Raw genomic sequence first — 18,846 nt, 5'->3', positions numbered from 1 at the left:
TGCGTAACCGCCAAATGTTCATGCCTAATCAGTAACCACCTAATTACTTGTGCACATAGCTCAATTCGCCTATTTATTCGTCTACAATAAAACTCAATCCAAAATTCTTGCCATCTTTGAACAGTGAGTTTTATTTTCAGAAGATGAGTTAATCTATCAGATTTAAGTCGGAAATCAATCAAATTAATCTTCAAAAAATGAAGTAGAACTACAATTTTGCTATAGAGTCAAAGAATAGGTAATAAATAAGATGAGAGGCAGACATAGAATTTCTAATACATGGGTAAACTACTAAAAAGAATAGCTAAAGGGGGAAAAATAAAATGTATTAAGTGGGAATTGAAGAAACCATGAGTGTCAACAGTTAATATTATACCAATTTTAAAAAATATATACACAAAATATCTAATTTTGACGGAGAGACGAGGGTTCACGTGCATAAGAAGTACTCCACTAGAGAACGAATCCAAAGTCTTAAGACTGTTCTTTGGTATTGTGGCATCTTATCCCGACATCTGGGACGAATTGAACCCAAGAAAACAAAGCAAAAGAATAGACAAATAGATATTTTCATGGACCAACAGTGTAGCAGAGGTGGAAACTGAATATAATTAACTTGTTAGGTTAATACATTTTATTAACCGACATGGTTACAACGTGCAAAACTTATTGGCAATGGGCAGAAGCAAGTCTCTAGATCTGTCCCAAGATAACATCTCCGCCAGAAACCTTGAAGTCAGAAGGAGCTTCTTCAACATTCAGAACCTTCACATTCCCATCATCCACATACGCTGACCACCTGTTCGTGCACAAACAACAATGTTAGGATTTAGGATACGATATTTACTTCATATTAAATGACACAGAAATGTCTGGTATTTAATTAACACAGATATATTACACACACACACACACACATATATGCTTAATATAAACTTGTGTTAAACCTCAGCACATTTCACACATGCATAAATAAATATTTTTGCGTTTGTACACAGACATGTCCTAATAAAAAGGGCAACGGGTGCAACCACACCTAATTCTGCATGTCACTTCCGGGCTTAAAGTTAAACTTCTGCATATTTGTCTTACATTGGCAAGTCTTGGATGTAGAGTCTTTAGTTATTTAGCCACGGGGAAGTAGTGAAATGACACATGATGATCTTAAAACATTGATTTCTTACCTATGAGATCGAGGTCCAAGCAAAGCAGCAGAGAGATCAATTGTTAAGTCCAAACTTTTGTGGAAGCTTCCATCAAAATCACCATAAAACTCAATCTACATCATAACAATAGTATTCTGTCAACAAGACTCATCCTCATTGTTAAAGCTAGTGTAAGAAGTTAAGAACTATCCAAGGTATTATCAACTTTAAGCAACAGCTAAGAGCAGGGGCGGAGGCACCTTAAGCGAAGCGGTGTCGCGTGACACCGCTTCGCCGGAAAGTGTCATTAAAAATATAACTAAATCACGTTTATAAAAATTAAAATGACACCACTTGACAGTCAGTGACTCACAGTCCAACTGGTTCTATAAGTCATTTTACAATCAGCGACTCGCGGGATCGAGTCTCCCTAAACATTACTAAGTAAAGATATTACGAATTTATCTCAAAAAAATAAAAAGTTTGTTGAAGAAAGTTGTATTAATGTACTTAAATTGTTTTCCATTGATATGATTCAGATGTGTTTTCTTAATATGATGTTGTTTCTAATAATTTGTTATGTGACACCGCTTACCAAGAATCCTGCATATGCTACTGGCTAAGAGATCATGAAACCTTCTGACATCTATAGTGTTATCAAATTACTCATAAATTTGAAGCACTTCAATAAATGCAACATCAACTAATAATCAGAACGGCATTTAAGAAGTAAAAGTCATTAAACAAGGTGACATGTCTAGTAACAGGATCACGAGAATCTTAATCATTCATCTCTCTCACTATCTGCCATATCTTTGTTACTAATTATCACTACCCAAGCTCAGTCAATCATAGTTAACAATAAAGTCCATAACAATCTACAACATTGGGCTTTGTCTTTTTGATGCTTCATACACTTTATGAATAATGTCATCCTCGATCTGCCCACCTACATAGATTTCCAGCTCCATGGAGCAAATTTAAGCTTCAGTTGGGATATATTAGAATATGGTCAGAGACAAACTTTGAGTTGTTGAAATATATTAGCATATCGTCAGAGTCAATATCATTGAACATGTAGAGGAATGCTAGAATTATTTCCTTCCTTTAGCTGAGGCCGCACTGCTCCTGTCAATCAGATATGCTTAATTTTTTTTATGAGTCAACTGCCCTCCAATATTTATGTTGCTTAAAAGCAAGATCTGCTCCACATCCCTCTTTGACCAAACTCCCGCCCTACAAGCCCAAACCCACCCCCTCATAATCGATAAATCCCCGAGGAGCCGGTTGGCACACAGTTTGAAAGTCGTTGAATATAGGGTCCGTCATCTGCCTTTCTCTACTTAAATACCACGCTGTTATAAGTCTAGAGTAGGGGGTCGAACTCATAACAAGCGCCTAACCTATACATCACTCTCTTCTCTCTTACCGCTAAACCAAAGCCCCGGAAAAAAAAAAAAGTCTTTCCATTCCAATTCTTGCCAAAAGGGATAAATTAAACTTCTTCAGCTCCCTACACGAGATACATGATCAATAAGGTTGATTTACCAAAAATTGTTTACTTATGCTGACAACTTAGACATAAGTACTTTATGTCTTCCAAGGATGGCAGAAAGTTTAAAGTAGTAATTAGTGAAGGTTACATTTGCCTAAAGGAAATGAAAGGATGACAAGGGATAAGGGAGTAACTTACAGCTTCTTTGGCTTGTAGCTTTTCTGCCCAACCATTCATAGCATACGGATCATTCACAGCAACACAAATCACAGAGTCGATTCCTTTGGCCTTGAACTTATCAATGTTATTCTTGTAGCTAGGTACATGTTGCATTGAACAAACTCCAGTGTATGCACCCTGGAAATTGTAATATCTTTAGGAAGATATAAAACTAAGAAAACCAGATATTAAACAAATGGCTAGAAGACCTCTTATGAGGCAATGTCCCTACCACAACCATCAAAGAAAACATGAAGCCTTTCTTCCTTTCATCATTTCTTAGAGTCATTTTATTCAACCTTTGATTCATTTCATAGTGTCATTTTATTCAATTTTCTATTGCAGAAACCCTTTTGTACTATAATTCAGATCACATAATTGTATTAAATTTGCATCACGTTTTATCATTCCTCGAGAAGAAAATATGTGCACCAACCAGGTGGCAATATTAATCTAGTTGTATGCAACAATTGGGGTTAACAGGACTAAACTATTTTGAATATGACTTGTATAAGTAGTAGCAGTATTCTCTGCAGTTTAGTCATCGAATACCATCTCGATTTAGGACTTTGTATAGAAAGTACAAAACAACAATCTATTATTTGTACTGAAAGAAAAAAAGAAAAGAAAAATTACCAATTTGATTACTCATTAAGATTAAATGGAGCTACGTGGTCAGTGAGGATTCATATACTCTATCCAATTTGTTAGGGATTGAAGCGTAGTAGTTGTTGTTAATTTTTGTTATTTGGACCTTTTTACCTATTAAATCCCAATGAAAAGGAAGGATTTTTTCCCCTTTTGAGTGAATTCTTACATTAGACAAACAAAATTCTCATAATTTGAAAACCGCAAGTTCGCTATTCCAATTTGTTAAAAAGAAACAATTTTTTTTTTATGTAAGAACAACTACTAAGCCAAGAAATGAGAATTACTAATTACCATACAACTAATTCAAAATCAATTGCAATATATAAGGGAAATTAAACTTACAGGAAGGCCAAAGATTACAACTTTTTTACCCTGAACACCAAAAATAAATACAACATAGTCAGAAATCAAGAACCCTAAATAAAGTTGAAGAAATAAGAAAAGGGTAATATAAATTAAACAAAAAGATGAAATTTTTAAAAGGGGGTTTGAGTATATTTATCATTACCTTGAAAATATCTTTGACAGGGGTAGTAGAAAATTTAGAGGAGACACCTTCATCCCAAGATCGAGCCTTTTGTAATGAAACATTTGGTGCAGCTACTGTAAGATCAGTACCTACAGAAACAGAAGCATAGGATCTTAGGCTTTGAACCATTGACTTTATCATTGTTGTTCTCTTCAACATTGCTGAGGCCATAGCTGGGAATTCTTCTAGTTTTGGTGAACAGTGTTTTCGGCTTTGATGAACATTTCTTTGTGTTTATATGAGTTTTATGGACAGGGAAAAGTTGGGCCTCATTAGAAGTAATGATACAAATCAATCAAAGGTAGCCCAATTTTGGCGTCCAACTTCATTTGATCCAAAGGTTCTTGAAAAGAAAGGTAGAATTGACACTAATTTTTCAGTTCATTTTTTTACGATAAAAATGTCCTGTATTATTTTGAATTTAAGATTTTTAGTTTAAAATTTTATGACAAAAATAAGTACTGGCTAATCCGTAAATAGCTATTTGTGAACTTGGCCTACAAAAGTTAGTGGACTAATACAAATTGGCTAAGTTGGGATCGTACCCCAATTTATACACCAAAAGACTGACCAATATTTTTAGTGGAAATTAGAGTTAGTAAACTATATTTTAATGTCAAAAATTTTTGAAATGAAAAAAAGAATTTGTAAGAAAAAAATTAATGTATTCTATTCGTCAGGGAAGGTTAAAAGGGAAAAAGATAAGTTTTTATATCCGAACCCTTTCCTTTTTTCCTTAATCTCTCTTATTTTATAATCATCTAAACAACCCTTGTTACCGACTTCCTCACTGTGTTGTTATTTTTTTTTCATTTCCGTTTCTCGCTATCTGCTAGTTCCTTTATTACTTTCTCTTCTTTTTCTTCTTCCCTCTATCCTACGGTTACTCCAAAAAAACAAAAAATAAAATTTGCTCCGATCTTTATGCTTACAAATGTCTAATTTCTCTTAATTCCTTAAAAACATACAATACATTTTTCATATATGTCAACATTTTAGTCACTCGTCTTACAAATAGAAAAAGTAACTCTCCAAAAAAAAAAAAAAAATTTTTGCGCAATAGTTTATCATAACTTTTTTGGTAAACATATTTAAGACATATTCATTTTTAATTAATAATTAGTTCCAAAAAAGGACGAATAATAATCTCATGGGAGCTTTTGCACGAGAAATAGATTCACGTTGCTTTACTGGGTGCAATGCCATCTGGCAACAAAGAAACTAAGTTTTCCTGTTTTTATTTCTATTTGGTGGTTAATTATTCATATTATAATGGTCGCAAGATCTTTCTGGGATATAAATAACCTATGATCAAAGTTTAGAAAAAGAAGAAAGTATATGAATTAAACCAACATAAGTCAAGAAAATGGAGTCAGAAAAACTTGTCTGAAAAGATAAAACCAATTTGTAAATAGGAAGGAGATAATTATTCATATACTACAGCTCTTTATTATCCGCGTCCACCACAATTTTTTATTTTATTCACAACTTTACACTTTCTTTTATGTTACAATTATAACAATAGAAGGATAATAGAAAGGAAAAAGGAACCAAGCAAATGGATAAAAAAGCAAAAAGGTAAATGAAAAAATAACTATTTGGTCTTAGAGGAGTGTCAAATTTATGAACTTAACTCTCATTATAATATAGTATCAAGTTCCGAAGATTGGTACAAGTTTTTCATAATTTGACTCTTTTGAAGAGAGATAGGTTAAAAATCTAGTAAGAGAATGTATAGCTACAAAAATAGAATGATCATTTTCATGTTATCATCCAAATGCATGTGCAATTGTATGTCCTCATGTCTCAAGGCCAACATACAAGCTAATATAAAAATAAGCATGTTGAGAAATAACTACTTCCGTCAGATACAATAAATTCATTCTTCAACAAACAAAATAAAAGTCAAGAAATAAAAAAACGCAACACAATACTGCAAAATTGTAATTAGCATCCTTAGCTGATAACATGTGATGTACCAAGAGAGAAGAAATTAAGAAAAACATTTGACAGAAAAAGAAGTGAAAAGGCAAAATTGAAAAGGAAAAAAATAATCGTCCTGGCATGTTAGTTAAGAGTTGAGAGTGAGAGTCTTCATGTTTTTCACATTATATGAATTATGATCAAGATTCGTAAGGGTTACATAAAACAATGAAAGTGTGAGATTATATATAGAAAGCTACAAGAATTTAGTCACAAGGGAGGTAAAGAGGATGTTATTTAACAGAGAAAACAAACAGATATGGAGGGATATGGAAGGTTTTTTGTAACTCTTCAAACATAATGGGATGTAATTATAATAAATAGAATAAATAATATATATTATTAAACAAATTGAATGAAAATAACGAAAGGACTCGTTGGTGACATATATTTGTTTTCACTAAAATGATGATTATATTTTTAAAAGTTATAATAATGATAGGTTATAAAGAGAGTTATACATTGGATAATTGCTCAAATAGAGTAACGTACATTAACAATTATAATAGGATAAATATTAAGTGTATTAATTAATTATATTAATAGAAAAAGTCCCTTGAAAGGAATATAGATTTTTGGACAAGAAAAATAAAAAAATAAAAAATAGAAAAGATAAATGACAATCCTAGTCGAAAAGAGGTGCCAAGTTATCTTTTGCCTGCGCTTTCTGCAATCTAATATTAAAAATAAAGAATTAGTTCAAACATTGACATTAAAAAAGTTTTTGTTAATCTAAAAACTCAACAAAAAGAAACAAACATATATGGCAAGACATATACATATATAAGATACATAATAAAACGGTGAAAAACAAATCCAAATATATTGTATTTTGTTGTCATTTTTGTCAACAATAAAAAAAATAATTGTAGACTTACCAATAATTACTTGGCTGGCAAATCAAACTATTTAAGCATCAAATTCTACATATAATAATGCAAATATTAAAGACTGTAAAACTAAAAGTGTTAGACTGAATTCATCAGGAGATATATACTTGTTCATCAACATCTTCCTTTGATTCTCCTTTCACGTATTAATCGGCGGCATCAAAGAATTCGAAAACATATTTTCGAGTATCACTTCCTCCAATGCCTTTCATGTATGGTTTGAAATTACAGAAGCCAACCCAGATCAATTCGAAATCAAATGTAAAAGTAAATCTACACTCTTTACTTGATTTATCCAACAACGAACATTAAGGATAATTAATTCATGATTAGAATACCTGGCCTTCTCTATCGGGCCTTCTTTCTTCCTCTTGACAGTTAACATGAGCAAGGAAAAGTATATAAAAAGCAACTTTAAATAAGAAATTAAGAATTAGAAGGCTCAGATACAACCCTTTAGCAACGTTACGTTTCTTAGCACCCATAAATTTGCAGTGTAGTTGATAACGTCTCATCTGCAACGTTTCGGGTTAAGTAATAAATGCTATTATATGCTAATAATTAGGAACAACATGAACAAAATATTTTAAATTTTCTACAGTTTTTTTAGACATCAAGTATGGAAAAATTTGAGGAAATAGATAAATACATTTCCTTGATAAAGAGAGGTGTCATCTCGTTGGTCCATTCTTATATATATATATATATATATATATATATATATATATATATATTCTTTGGCAAAAAGTATGGCCTATAGATATATATTGTTTTGGTTCTAGGAATTGCTTATAGATAGAGAATGTCATATTGTGACAACATCCATTTATGTGGTAATTGGTAATATATCCATTTATGTGATTTGCACGAACTATGACAAGCTCAAATGTCGTGCGCGTCGTGTAAACTCGAGATATAAGATATTTTTGTTTGTCTCCTAGATTAATCTTGTTACTGATTAGGTTTATCATAATCAAAGCATTTGCATTTTAATTCTTAAATTTGGAGTTGGAGCTTAGCTTGACCTTGTGCTTTGGTAACTAATCTATATATCTATATATATTATTAATATTTAATATATAAAAGAGGGACACAAAAAGCTTACGTGACACCTCTTATCTATTAGAATATATATTTTTCTTTTTTCTCAAATTTTTGGCTTTTATCCATATTATTGCTATTTAAATACAAAAGCGCTAAATATCCTTCTTTCTCTTGGATCTTTCCGTCGCCGAAAGTATCTCCTATGACAAATTAAGGTTTTCTCCTATGTCTCTGTTTTTGGAAAATTTTAGGTTTCTTTTCATGTTTTTGATTTTGAGATTTTTAGGTTTTCTTCCATAATTTGTTGCTCTTTCGTGTATCTATACATTCGATTTCTGCTTGCTTAACATTAATTGTAGCAATCAAGTTGCCTGTTTTGCTATTCACTTTATGAGATTCAATTAATCTTCAATAGGATATACCTAAACTGCTTTCTTAAACTTGGAGTATTTTACATTTAATTTTCAATTCGAGTTTTTTATGCCGTGCGGTTCCGAGAGGATAAAAAATTCAGGTCCATCCATTTGTTCTCTCTGGTTTCGGAATGTTTGGTATTTTTCCATGAATTACATTTTTACTAGAAAGGAAAAATTGAATCAATTTTAGCCGGGAAATGAAAATCGAAAAAGTCTGGTGCTTGTCAATGAATTTCTTTTCAAAACTAAACCTCTCTAATCTATCTACTACTATTCCATGTGTGAAAATCGAAAAAATCCCATTCTTTTCGAAGAACCGCTTTTATGATTAGTTTTTGTCACTTCTATTGCAGTATTGTAATCGAAATTCCAGTCGACAATGTCGGTTGTTCAAACGCGACAAGCAATATGGTACGCTTATGGAACACAACATGCTTCTGGAAAACAGTTCAAATTCTCATAGATCTGAAGCTTTCACACATGGAAGCTTACATCTCCTGTGATTTACGGACGGTGAGCTCAATTCATTGAAAGTTTTGGAGAAATTACATTTCTGGAAGTGCCATCAGTTACACTGAACATGTATTTATCTAGCCAACAGTAATTGTGTGTAATGTACGTTAACTCACTCTATATTGGAAGTTTATGTGTGTCGGTGGGAAGGCTGACCTCCATGTCTCATTTTCTAGAGAATTCAAGAACACATATAGCAGTTCGCTTTTCGTGAGTGAATCATAATCATAATATAAAACTGGTGACATGTCTATTGCCTTCATCGGTAGAAAGTATATGTACAAGCCCCCTAGAAAAGTAATTTACTTTATAATCCTTATAAATAGTGGACGATATTTTGCTTTTAGCACTCAATTATTTGGCTCTTTTCCTTGGGATAGATTGAATTTGGCCTTTTATCTGAGGTTTTTGTCGTGCTACAGAATTATGGTGCAACATAGTAGACTTATAATGGTTGAATTACTTCCCTAATTTATGTACAGGAAAGCTATTCGCAGTTCCCCATTGAGGATTATCAGAAGATTGACAGAATTGAAGCTCATTTAAGAAACGTGCTCAAGGGGATAATAATATTCAAAGTGATAAAACATCAGTATTTATCTGTATGTGTGACTTCTAACTCCCACGTGGACCGCGGACTATGGAGTAGTATAACCGATACTGAAATTATAAGGATTACTTACCATCTTCTTGATTGTATAATTCAAAAGCTGTCCGACCATTATTTAGATTATTCTGATAAATTCAACCTCAAAGTGTATTTGATTGAACAAAAAATAACGAAAATTTGTTGTTCTTTTTAATTTTTTAAGTTGTAGTCAAGTGCAGGTCAAGCTGTTTTTAGTCCATCCTTTTACGGTTGCAAACTGAGTTAACTCTCTTTCCTTTTCCTTTTTGCTGTCAGCAGGAATCCTTCCCGGCATATGAAATATCTCCAGAAAACGGAACAAGTTATCGTTTGATCCGTAATACAAAATTAAAGTATTTTATAGGGGTGTCATGGGGTTGAGCAAAACTGAAGTGAACTTGAAGAGATTACTTGTAACTGCACCACAGCAGCAAAATCAAGAAAAGCTTATACATTATGTTGCCACTTTGCGTGAACTTCTGGAGCAGTTGGCTGAAGAGAAGAATCCAGATGGATTACCACAAGTTTCAAAAGCCAAGGTGAACGAATATGCAGAGAACATTGAAGCCGTTGCTGCCAAGTTAGCTGTGCCCGTGTCTGATTTGCAAACACCTGAGGAACCTGCGGCTGAGACTTCCAGCAGTGGAACTCCTAAAGCAGAAGAAAGTGTGAGTTCTGTTTCTGAAGGACTGAGAAGAAGAGTCGGGGTCCATTCAAACAATGAGGAGAGATGTCGAGACACCATTGATTCTGATCAATCAGCTGCAGTCAAACTGGATGATGCTGCACGGGCACATATTGAGAAGCACAGGAAACTTCAGGAGGACTTGACTGATGAAATGGTTATTTTGGCACGGCAGCTCAAAGAGAGTAGTCTCATGATGAATCAATCTATCAAAACTACTGAGAAAATACTTGATTCAGCTGAGAAAGCAGTGGAGCATAGCCTAGCAAGTACAGGGCATGCAACTTCCAGGGCTATGGATGTGTATTCCCGGAGTTTCAAAACTACATGCTTCCAATGGCTTTTGATCTTTGTGATGACATTAGTCTTTGTCATGGTTGTATTACTTATTCGACTGACTTAGCAGCCGACACCTTTGTTAGAGGAGATATGACAAAATGCTTGGTTTATGTTACCTTGTATAGTACCAGAAGATACCTAGTCAGTAAAAATTTATCTGTAATTTTAGTGCATGTTCTAAGGCTAAAAAATTCTTTAAATGCTGAAGGCGAAGTGTGTAAAACACCTGCATTACTCTACTTTTCTAAAAGAGTTATTTTTATTTAAGCTAAACTCAATACGCTTTGTTTGATATAATACTGATTGTTAAGGAGTAAAAAAAAAAAAACCCTGAGTTAACCCACATTTGGAAAGCTACTAGGTACGTGACAAAGATACGACTTGAAGCACATGGCAAAGAATACATGACTTGGAGCAGATGACAAAGGATATACCGCATAACAAAGAATAGACTGCTTGAAGCATGCGACTAAGAATATACGATTTGAAGCAAAGAATATATAACTTAAAGAAGAATATACGACTTGAAGCAAAGAATATACAGCTTGAAGCAGAGAATATGCGACTTGAAGTATGTGACATAAAGAATAGAAATTGGAGTATTGGAGAACCTGTTATCCCTCAAGTAATTGATCAAGTCCGCTGTGGCAAGAACCCGAAGTAATCCCCAACAGAATCGCCATGTTGTTGCACCCTATTTTGCACAAATCAAAACAATGTAAAATATATAGTACTCTGCAAGGAATTCATTTCATATAAGAACTCCAAAAAGATCTTAAAATGACATAAATACTGTCTTCTAATAAATTCTAAGAAGTTGATCATGACTAATCAAGCAAGTCCCGAGAGAAGTCCCCCACAGACAACTTATTTAACCTCGCTAGAATATGTAACACTGAAGCCAATACCTTTAACTGATATCATAAAATGCTTCAAAAGTCCGTTGATGCACCAAAACAGAAACTTGTAATGGATATAACGAAGACTCGACCTTACTTTAAGATCGCGACGAATGCGTCCATAATGTTGAAGATATTCTAAACCTAGTCAGAGGGGATCCAGGATTTAAATTCTATGGGTTCAACTATAAAGTTTTTAGCATTGAACCCATTATATTTTGAAAGTTATGGGTTCATATTTATTATTTGTACAATTTTAAGTAATTTTTACACAGAGTTTTATTCCGCGTCAAAAGTTATGGGTACAATTGAACTTGTTGCTAACCCTGTGCATCCGCCCCTGCCTTTAGCACTTCAAAGAAAATTATTGCAATAACTGTTAATTTCTTCAAATCAATCAGGAAGAGCATCCTTCAGAATATAGATACAGGGACCTCCATCCATGTAAGGCACTACAACCCATATATTATGATCACTAACGAAAGATACAAGACCAATAATATCATATAGAAGAACTAAATAAAATACCTGCAAGTTATACAAATATAATGTTGACACAACTTAATCAGGTTGAATACCGAAAATACAAAAAGAAGATCTCATCTGAAGAACTAAAATTTACTAACCGCTTAAGTTTTTTCTTACAGGGATTAAAAGATATAGGAAATACATCACATGCAATCTTAATTTGCTAGAAGATTGAAAGAAAAGCTCCATAGCTTCTCCATTTGGGAAAGCTATATAAAACGCAAGCTACTCTCAAGTTTCAGCTAATGAACCAGAAGAAAATGGGTGAAAGGTTGGTTTTGAGGGGGGGAAATGGCGTATTAATTAGCACCAATTCACTTCACTCTTCTTGGAAGAACACGATTCCTGATTTTTTGTTTATAATAATAGTGAACATAAATGAAAAATTTTGAAAAAGGGAAAAAATACAGGAAAAAAGATAAACGCAATCCTCATCAATGGAGGTGCCTAGTAGATGCTGTTTGTAGAATATATATATATATATATATATATATATATATATATATATATATATATATATATATATATATATATATATATTATTTCTAATATTAGGAGGAGTTTCAAAACTAGAATAATAGCACAATTATACAAAATGAAGAAAATAAAAAATATGAGCAACTATATGGAATCACAAAAAATAAAGATTGGAAAATGATAATATTATTTAAATATTAAAAAGTAATCTATTATTTTAACATAGTTAAGTTTGTACATAACTTCATCCAACAACAAAATTTCAACTTTAATGACATCATTCATTATAAGTCAAGTTTGTGGATGATTTATTCTTTCTAAGATTAAGAAGTATAATTTTTTTAGAAAAATTAGAATTATAACATAACTAAGTGTAATATAAAAAATTAAGAAAGAAACAAAATATGAAATTATGTAGAAACACGTGACGTAAAGGTTGGAAAATGAGAAATAAGGAAATAAAAAGTAAATAATGTAAAAAAAATATTTGAAAAAAAAGAATTTTAAAAGTTAAAAAAATAGATTAAAAAGAAAAAAAGAATATAAATAAAAAGTAAATTAAAAAGAAAAGAAAATAGATTAAAAAAATAACCTCGCAATTCTTTTTTGAAAATTACAGAGTTAATTACACCAAATTACATGTTGATCAAATATTACGTGGTACAATAATTAAATTCCAAACCGGCCCTAAAATTTGTTTAAATACATATGGGGAATTGGCAAAAGGGAATTGAGTGGGGAGATTTTAAGGCAGAGAATCGAATATTATCTATATTTTAGATGAGTGATTTAAATACAATTTTATTATGAATTGGTAGGGCAGTAAAGCAAAATTGGATTAAAGTTGTCACCGCTAATCCACTATATAGTATACCGTTTCTTCTTCTTCTTCTTCTTCTTCTTCTTCTTCTTCTTCTTCTTCTTCTTCTTCTTCTTCTTCTTCTTCTTCTTCTTCTTCTTCTTCTTAGTTGGAAAATGCAAGCAAATTTTTTGACAGCAGCTAACTAATACGAGCACAGAGTACAAAGGACCTTTTGTTTACTTCCATTCATCAGCGTCTACTAGTCAACTTTATTTTAATCTTCATGCAATGGGGAGAGGAACTGTAGTTATAAAGCACAAGAAAATATGTTTTTAAAATTGAACGTCTCTTCCTGAAATCCAAGAAAAAATTCAGTTTAAAATAAAAATGAATGCAATTTGAGTTTTTTCAATTTTCATGTCCCGATAGTTGAACTAAAAAAACTGAAATTTAAGACAGTATTTTGATGTTTGAACAAAAAAAATTCTTGAATTTTAGGATACAATATCTTAAAGTTTGAATCCCCGGTTCAAACTTCAGAACATAATGCTGTGAAGTCTGAACTATAGAGTTGGACATTCAAGCTTCAGGATAATGGAGAAGAAGCGCAGAAAAAGCTGCTTTTTTCAAGTTGTGGCCATGTTTTCTAGTCATTATAAACACTAGCTATTTTTTTGAATGGCAGCCCCAAAAGTAACTTTCTCCCCAATTAATTTGTTAATTGTTCATCCAATCTGCTAGATGAAGTTGGGATTGGGCTGAAGTGTTTCTATTATTATAGAAAAAAATTAATGGCATGGTCAGTTTTCACCATGTAATTTAAGCTATATCCAATTTTTTCAAAATTTAACTGGTAGCTAATGTTAGGAAAGTTTCAGACAAATGCCTCTATCACGACCCGAAACTCAACATGTCGTGATAACGCCTATCATGATATTAGGCAAGCCGACAACTCAAATATACCAACACTTTCAAATTTAACATATATTAAAACAAGGGTAAATAAGCAAAAATAAATCATAAAATCTGGATAAAACCATCACAACTAGATACAGGAGTTTCCCAAAACTAGGGTGTCACTGAGTACATGAGAATCTATACAATACTAATCCTAATACACTGTCTAAGAAAGTAGAACTGAATAAATAAAACTGAAAGATAGGGGAAGGAGAGTCAAGGTCTGCGGACGCCAAAGCAGCTACCACGATGATCTCCGAACAGGTAAGGCTGCACGATCAACAATCACCGTGCCCGAAAATGCCTGGATCTGTACACGAGGTGCAAGGTGTAGTGTAAGTACAACCAACTCAATAAGTATCACAAATAAACAAGGCAAGGTCAGAGAAGCTTAAATTATTGAGGATACAAGTTAATTCAGTGTAATTCTGCCCTTTTTGACCAACACAACACAATATTTAAAGCTAACTCATAATGCTTCGCATCACGACCCAAAAACCGACCGTCGTGATGGCGCCTATCGTGGAACTATGCAAGCTACTATCCAACTATCTTAACACAGTGAGAGCTTTGAAAATATAGACGGAAGTAATTAATATTTAAGAAAATATTTTTGGAACAGAAATAAACCCGCAATACGATACAATCTATCCCACACCGGGGTGTCACCAAGTATATGCGCATCTATGCCAGAATACAGTCTACTACAATGTCTAAGGAGTAAAAATTGAAATACAAATAAAGAGAATAAAGGAGAGTCAAGCCCTGCGAACGCCATGCAGCTACTTCGATAGTCTCCGAGATCCTGTCTCCTCAATCAGCAGCCGTCGTCACCGAAAGCACCTGGATCTGCACACAAGGTGCAGGGTGTAGCGTGAGTACAACCAACTTAGTAAGAAACAAATCCAAACTGTGGGCTGAAAGTAGTGACATTACTCAATCGGCACAATATAATATAGAAATAACAGTGCAGAAACATAGGCATGCTTTCAAGTTAATTAGATAACTCAAAACAGTAAAATAGATCAAATCTGAACGATATGAAGCATAAAATTCCTCTACTTCTACATGTCAATGCACATGTTATATGTGATGCACCATGCCGACAGCCTTATGTACCCACGCTCTCAAATTCTCAATCACTCGGTACTGTATATGGCCCAAATGGCCTAGGGAAGATCCATCCCAGAATATATATATCACTGACCATCAGTCACCCGGTACCGAGTAGGGCAATTCCAGCCCGTGGAGAAGATCTATCTTCAGGTATATATGGTCATTCGCACAAGATCCATGTCCAGGAAAAATACATCCCTCAATAATATCAACCGTGCAAACTGGGGGTGTGTGCAGACTCCGGAGGGGCTCCTTCAGCCCAAGCGCTATCATAAATCAGTATAACCGTTGCGTCGTGCAGCCCGATCCCACAACTGACACTCATAATCAGGCTCTCGGCCTCACTCAGTCATAAATCTCTCCAGTCTCACTCACGGGCTCACAATATCATAAAAACTAGCCCGAAACAATGATATGATGTATCAATAAATAACAACTGAGAATGAGATATGATATGAAATGAATGAATATGACTAAGTACGAAATATCAATGAAATCAGTAAGATGACAGCAAGAAACGACCACTATGGGTCCCAACAGTACTGGCATAAAGCCTAAACATTATATCTAGCATGATCGACAACTCAATTACTTTATCACATGATGAAAACGCGGATATCAACAATATAGAACCACTATATAGTGCCATGGAGTCAATCAGATCACAATTCTCATGGTGCACGCCCGCATGCCTGTCACTTGGCATATGCGTCACCTCAATACCAATCACATAACACAAAATTCGGGGTTTCGAACCCTCAGAACCAAGTTTGAAAATGTTACTTACCTCAATCCGGGCTAAACTCTACTCCAAAATTCCCTTGCCTCTCAAATCGGTCTCCAAACGTCCCGAATCTAGCCGCAAACAGTACAATATAATCAATATAGGCTAAAGGAATCAATTCCACAAGAAAAATATGAAATTATAGCCAAAAATTCGAAATCGGCCCGAACCCAGCCCCGGGCCCACGTCTCGAAATTCGACAAATGTCACAAAATCCAAAAGCCCGTTCACTCACTAGTCTAACCATACCAAATTTATCAAAATCCGACCTCAAATAGCCTTCCAAAACCCAAAAATTAACTCTCCAAATCCCTAGCCTCAAACCACCAAATTTTACCTCAAACACTCACCAACTAGGTGTAAAATTAGTGGGGAAACGTAATCATTAAAGAAAATGGACACAAGGATCTTACTTCAAGAATTTCCCTTGAAAAGCCCACTCAAAATCTCTAGAATCCGAGCTCAAAAATGTTATAAATGGTGAAAAATCTCAAAGTCTCGCATTTATAGGTTCTGCCGAGGTCTTCCGCATGTGCGACAACTTGGCCGCTTCTGCGTTCTCGCGGGTGCGCCCGAGAGCCTGCTTCTACTTCGAACTCTGCACCTGCATCCCTTTTTCTGCTCCAGCAGACTCGCTTCTGCGAGACAAATCTCCGCTTCTGCGGAGTCAAGCTTCAAGGCCAAATCCGCTTCTGCGGCCCTTCTACCGCATCTATGGTCACGCAGATGCGGGAAAACCATTGCACCTGTGACCTTCTTCTACTTCACTCCCTTGGCCGCTTCTGCGGCTTACCTCCCGCTTCTGTGGGCACGAACCTACGGTTCCCACTCCGCAGGTGCGATTACACCAGTAGTGGAAAACCTTCAGCAAGCTTACAACTTCAAAACTTGATCCATTAATCACCCGAATTCAACCAGAGGCCCCCGGGACCTCAACCAAACATACCAACAAGTCTTATATCCCAATACGAACTTTGTTGAACCCTCAAATCACCTCAAACAACATCAAAAATACGAATTACACACAGATTCAAGCCTAATGAACTTCGAAATTTCCAAATTATACAAACGACGCCGAAACCTACCAAATAACGCCCGATTGGCGTCAAATTTTGCACACAAGTCACAAATGACCCCACAAACCTACTGCAACTTCTGGAATCGGAATCCGACCCCGATATCAAAAAGTCCACTACCGGTCAAACTTTCCAAAATTCCAACTTTCACCATTTCAAGCCTAATTCTACTCCCGATATACTTCCGGAGCATAAAAACATGAAATACTGGATGTACACTCGACAAGATAGGTGGCAAGGCAAGCTTGTAAGCCACCTCCCCAATCCTCTAAAGTACCTCAAAAGGCCCAATGAACTGAGGGCTCAACTTGCCCTTCTTCCCGAACCTCATAACACCTTTCATGGGTGAAACCTTTAGCAGAACCTTCTCCCCAACCATGTAAGCAACATCATAGACCTTCCTATTGGCATAACTCTTCTGTCTGGACTGCGCCGTGCGAAGCCGTTCCTGAATCAATTTAACCTTGTCCAATGCTTCCTGAACCAAGTCTGTACCCAAAAACCTAGCCTCACTGGGCTCAAACCAACCCACCGAAGATCTACACCTCCTCCCATACAAAACCTCATATGGGGCCATCTGGATGTTCGACTGATGACTGTTGTTGTAAGAAAACTCCGCGAGTGGCAGAAACTGGTCCCATGAACCCCCAAAATCAATGACACACACACGTAGTATATCCTCCAATATCTGAATAGTGCTCTCAGATTACCCGTCCGTCTGAGGGTGAAATGTTGTACTCAACTCCACCCGAGTGCCCAACTCTCGCTGCACGGCTCTCCAGAGCTACGATGTAAACTACGTGCCTTTATCTGAAATGATGAAAACTGGCACACCGTGAAGGCGGACAATCTCTTGGATGTAAATCTCAGCCAGCTGATCTGAAGAATAAGTAGTACCCACTGTAATGAAGTGCACGGACTTGGTCAGCCAATCCATAATCACCAAATAGCATCGAACTTCCTCGAAGTCCGTGGGAGCCTAACTACGAAATCCATGGTGATCCGCTCCTACTTCCACTCTGGAATCTCTAACCTCTGAAGCAAGCCACCCAGTCTCTGATGATCATATTTTACCTGCTGATAGTTAAGGCACCGAGCTACAAACCCCACTATGTCCTTCTTCATTCTCCTCCACCAATAGTGCTGCCTCAAGTCCTGGTACATCTTCGCGGCACTCGGATGAATAGAATACCGCAAACTATGGGCCTGCTCAAGAATCAACTCATGTAGCCCATCCACATTGGGCGCACAAATCCGACCCTGTATCCTCAACACCCTATCATCTCTAATAGTCACATCTCTGGCATCACCGTGCTGAACTATGTCCTTGAGGATAAGTAAATGAGGATCATCATACTGACGGTCTCTGATACAATCAAATAAGAAAGACTGATATATCACATAGGCTAGAACTCGACTAGGCTCTGAAACATCCAGTCTCACGAACTGGTTGGCCAAGGCCTGAACATCATCTGCAAGAGGCCTCTCGCCAACAGGAAGAAAAGCAAGACTACCCATATCACTGCCTTCCTACTCAAGGCATCAACCACCACATTGGCCTTCCCTGGATGATACAGAATAGTGATGTCATAGTCCTTTAGTAGCAACAACCATCTACACTACCTCAAATTGAGATCCTTCTATTCTAACAAGTGCTGGAGGCTACGATG

The 18,846-nt window shown here is 35.3% G+C and overlaps 2 protein-coding genes across 5 annotated transcripts; one reads left to right on the top strand and one right to left on the bottom strand.

Annotated features, from left to right (window-relative positions):
• Positions 1-429: 429 nt before the first annotated feature.
• Positions 430-4,272, bottom strand: LOC107786362 (peroxiredoxin-2F, mitochondrial). Its single transcript, XM_016607829.2, has 5 exons — positions 4,019-4,272; positions 3,853-3,882; positions 2,839-2,997; positions 1,185-1,279; positions 430-799 (listed from the first exon to the last, which is right to left on the bottom strand). The coding sequence occupies exons 1-5, from the start codon at positions 4,208-4,210 to the stop codon at positions 694-696; spliced, it is 582 nt and encodes a 193-aa protein (XP_016463315.1). The 5' UTR covers positions 4,211-4,272; the 3' UTR covers positions 430-693.
• A 3,743-nt stretch (positions 4,273-8,015) lies between these two features.
• On the top strand, positions 8,016-10,652 carry LOC107786363 (uncharacterized). 4 transcript variants are annotated; one of them, XM_016607831.2, is made up of 4 exons: positions 8,016-8,171; positions 8,726-8,885; positions 9,368-9,487; positions 9,793-10,652. In XM_016607831.2, exon 4 carries the CDS (start codon positions 9,885-9,887, stop codon positions 10,599-10,601), a length of 717 nt encoding a protein of 238 aa, XP_016463317.1. In that variant the 5' UTR covers positions 8,016-8,171; positions 8,726-8,885; positions 9,368-9,487; positions 9,793-9,884; the 3' UTR covers positions 10,602-10,652. The 4 variants fall into 4 exon arrangements, with proteins under 4 accessions (XP_016463317.1, XP_016463318.1, XP_016463316.1 ...); XM_016607832.2 differs by having other exon boundaries at positions 9,790-10,652; XM_016607830.2 differs by lacking the exon at positions 9,368-9,487.
• The last annotated feature ends 8,194 nt before the right edge of the window (positions 10,653-18,846 follow it).

This window comes from Nicotiana tabacum, chromosome 14 (assembly GCF_000715075.1).
Source record: "Nicotiana tabacum cultivar K326 chromosome 14, ASM71507v2, whole genome shotgun sequence".
Taxonomy (NCBI): domain Eukaryota; kingdom Viridiplantae; phylum Streptophyta; class Magnoliopsida; order Solanales; family Solanaceae; genus Nicotiana; species Nicotiana tabacum.
This window is presented reverse-complemented; position numbering and strand designations above follow the sequence as displayed.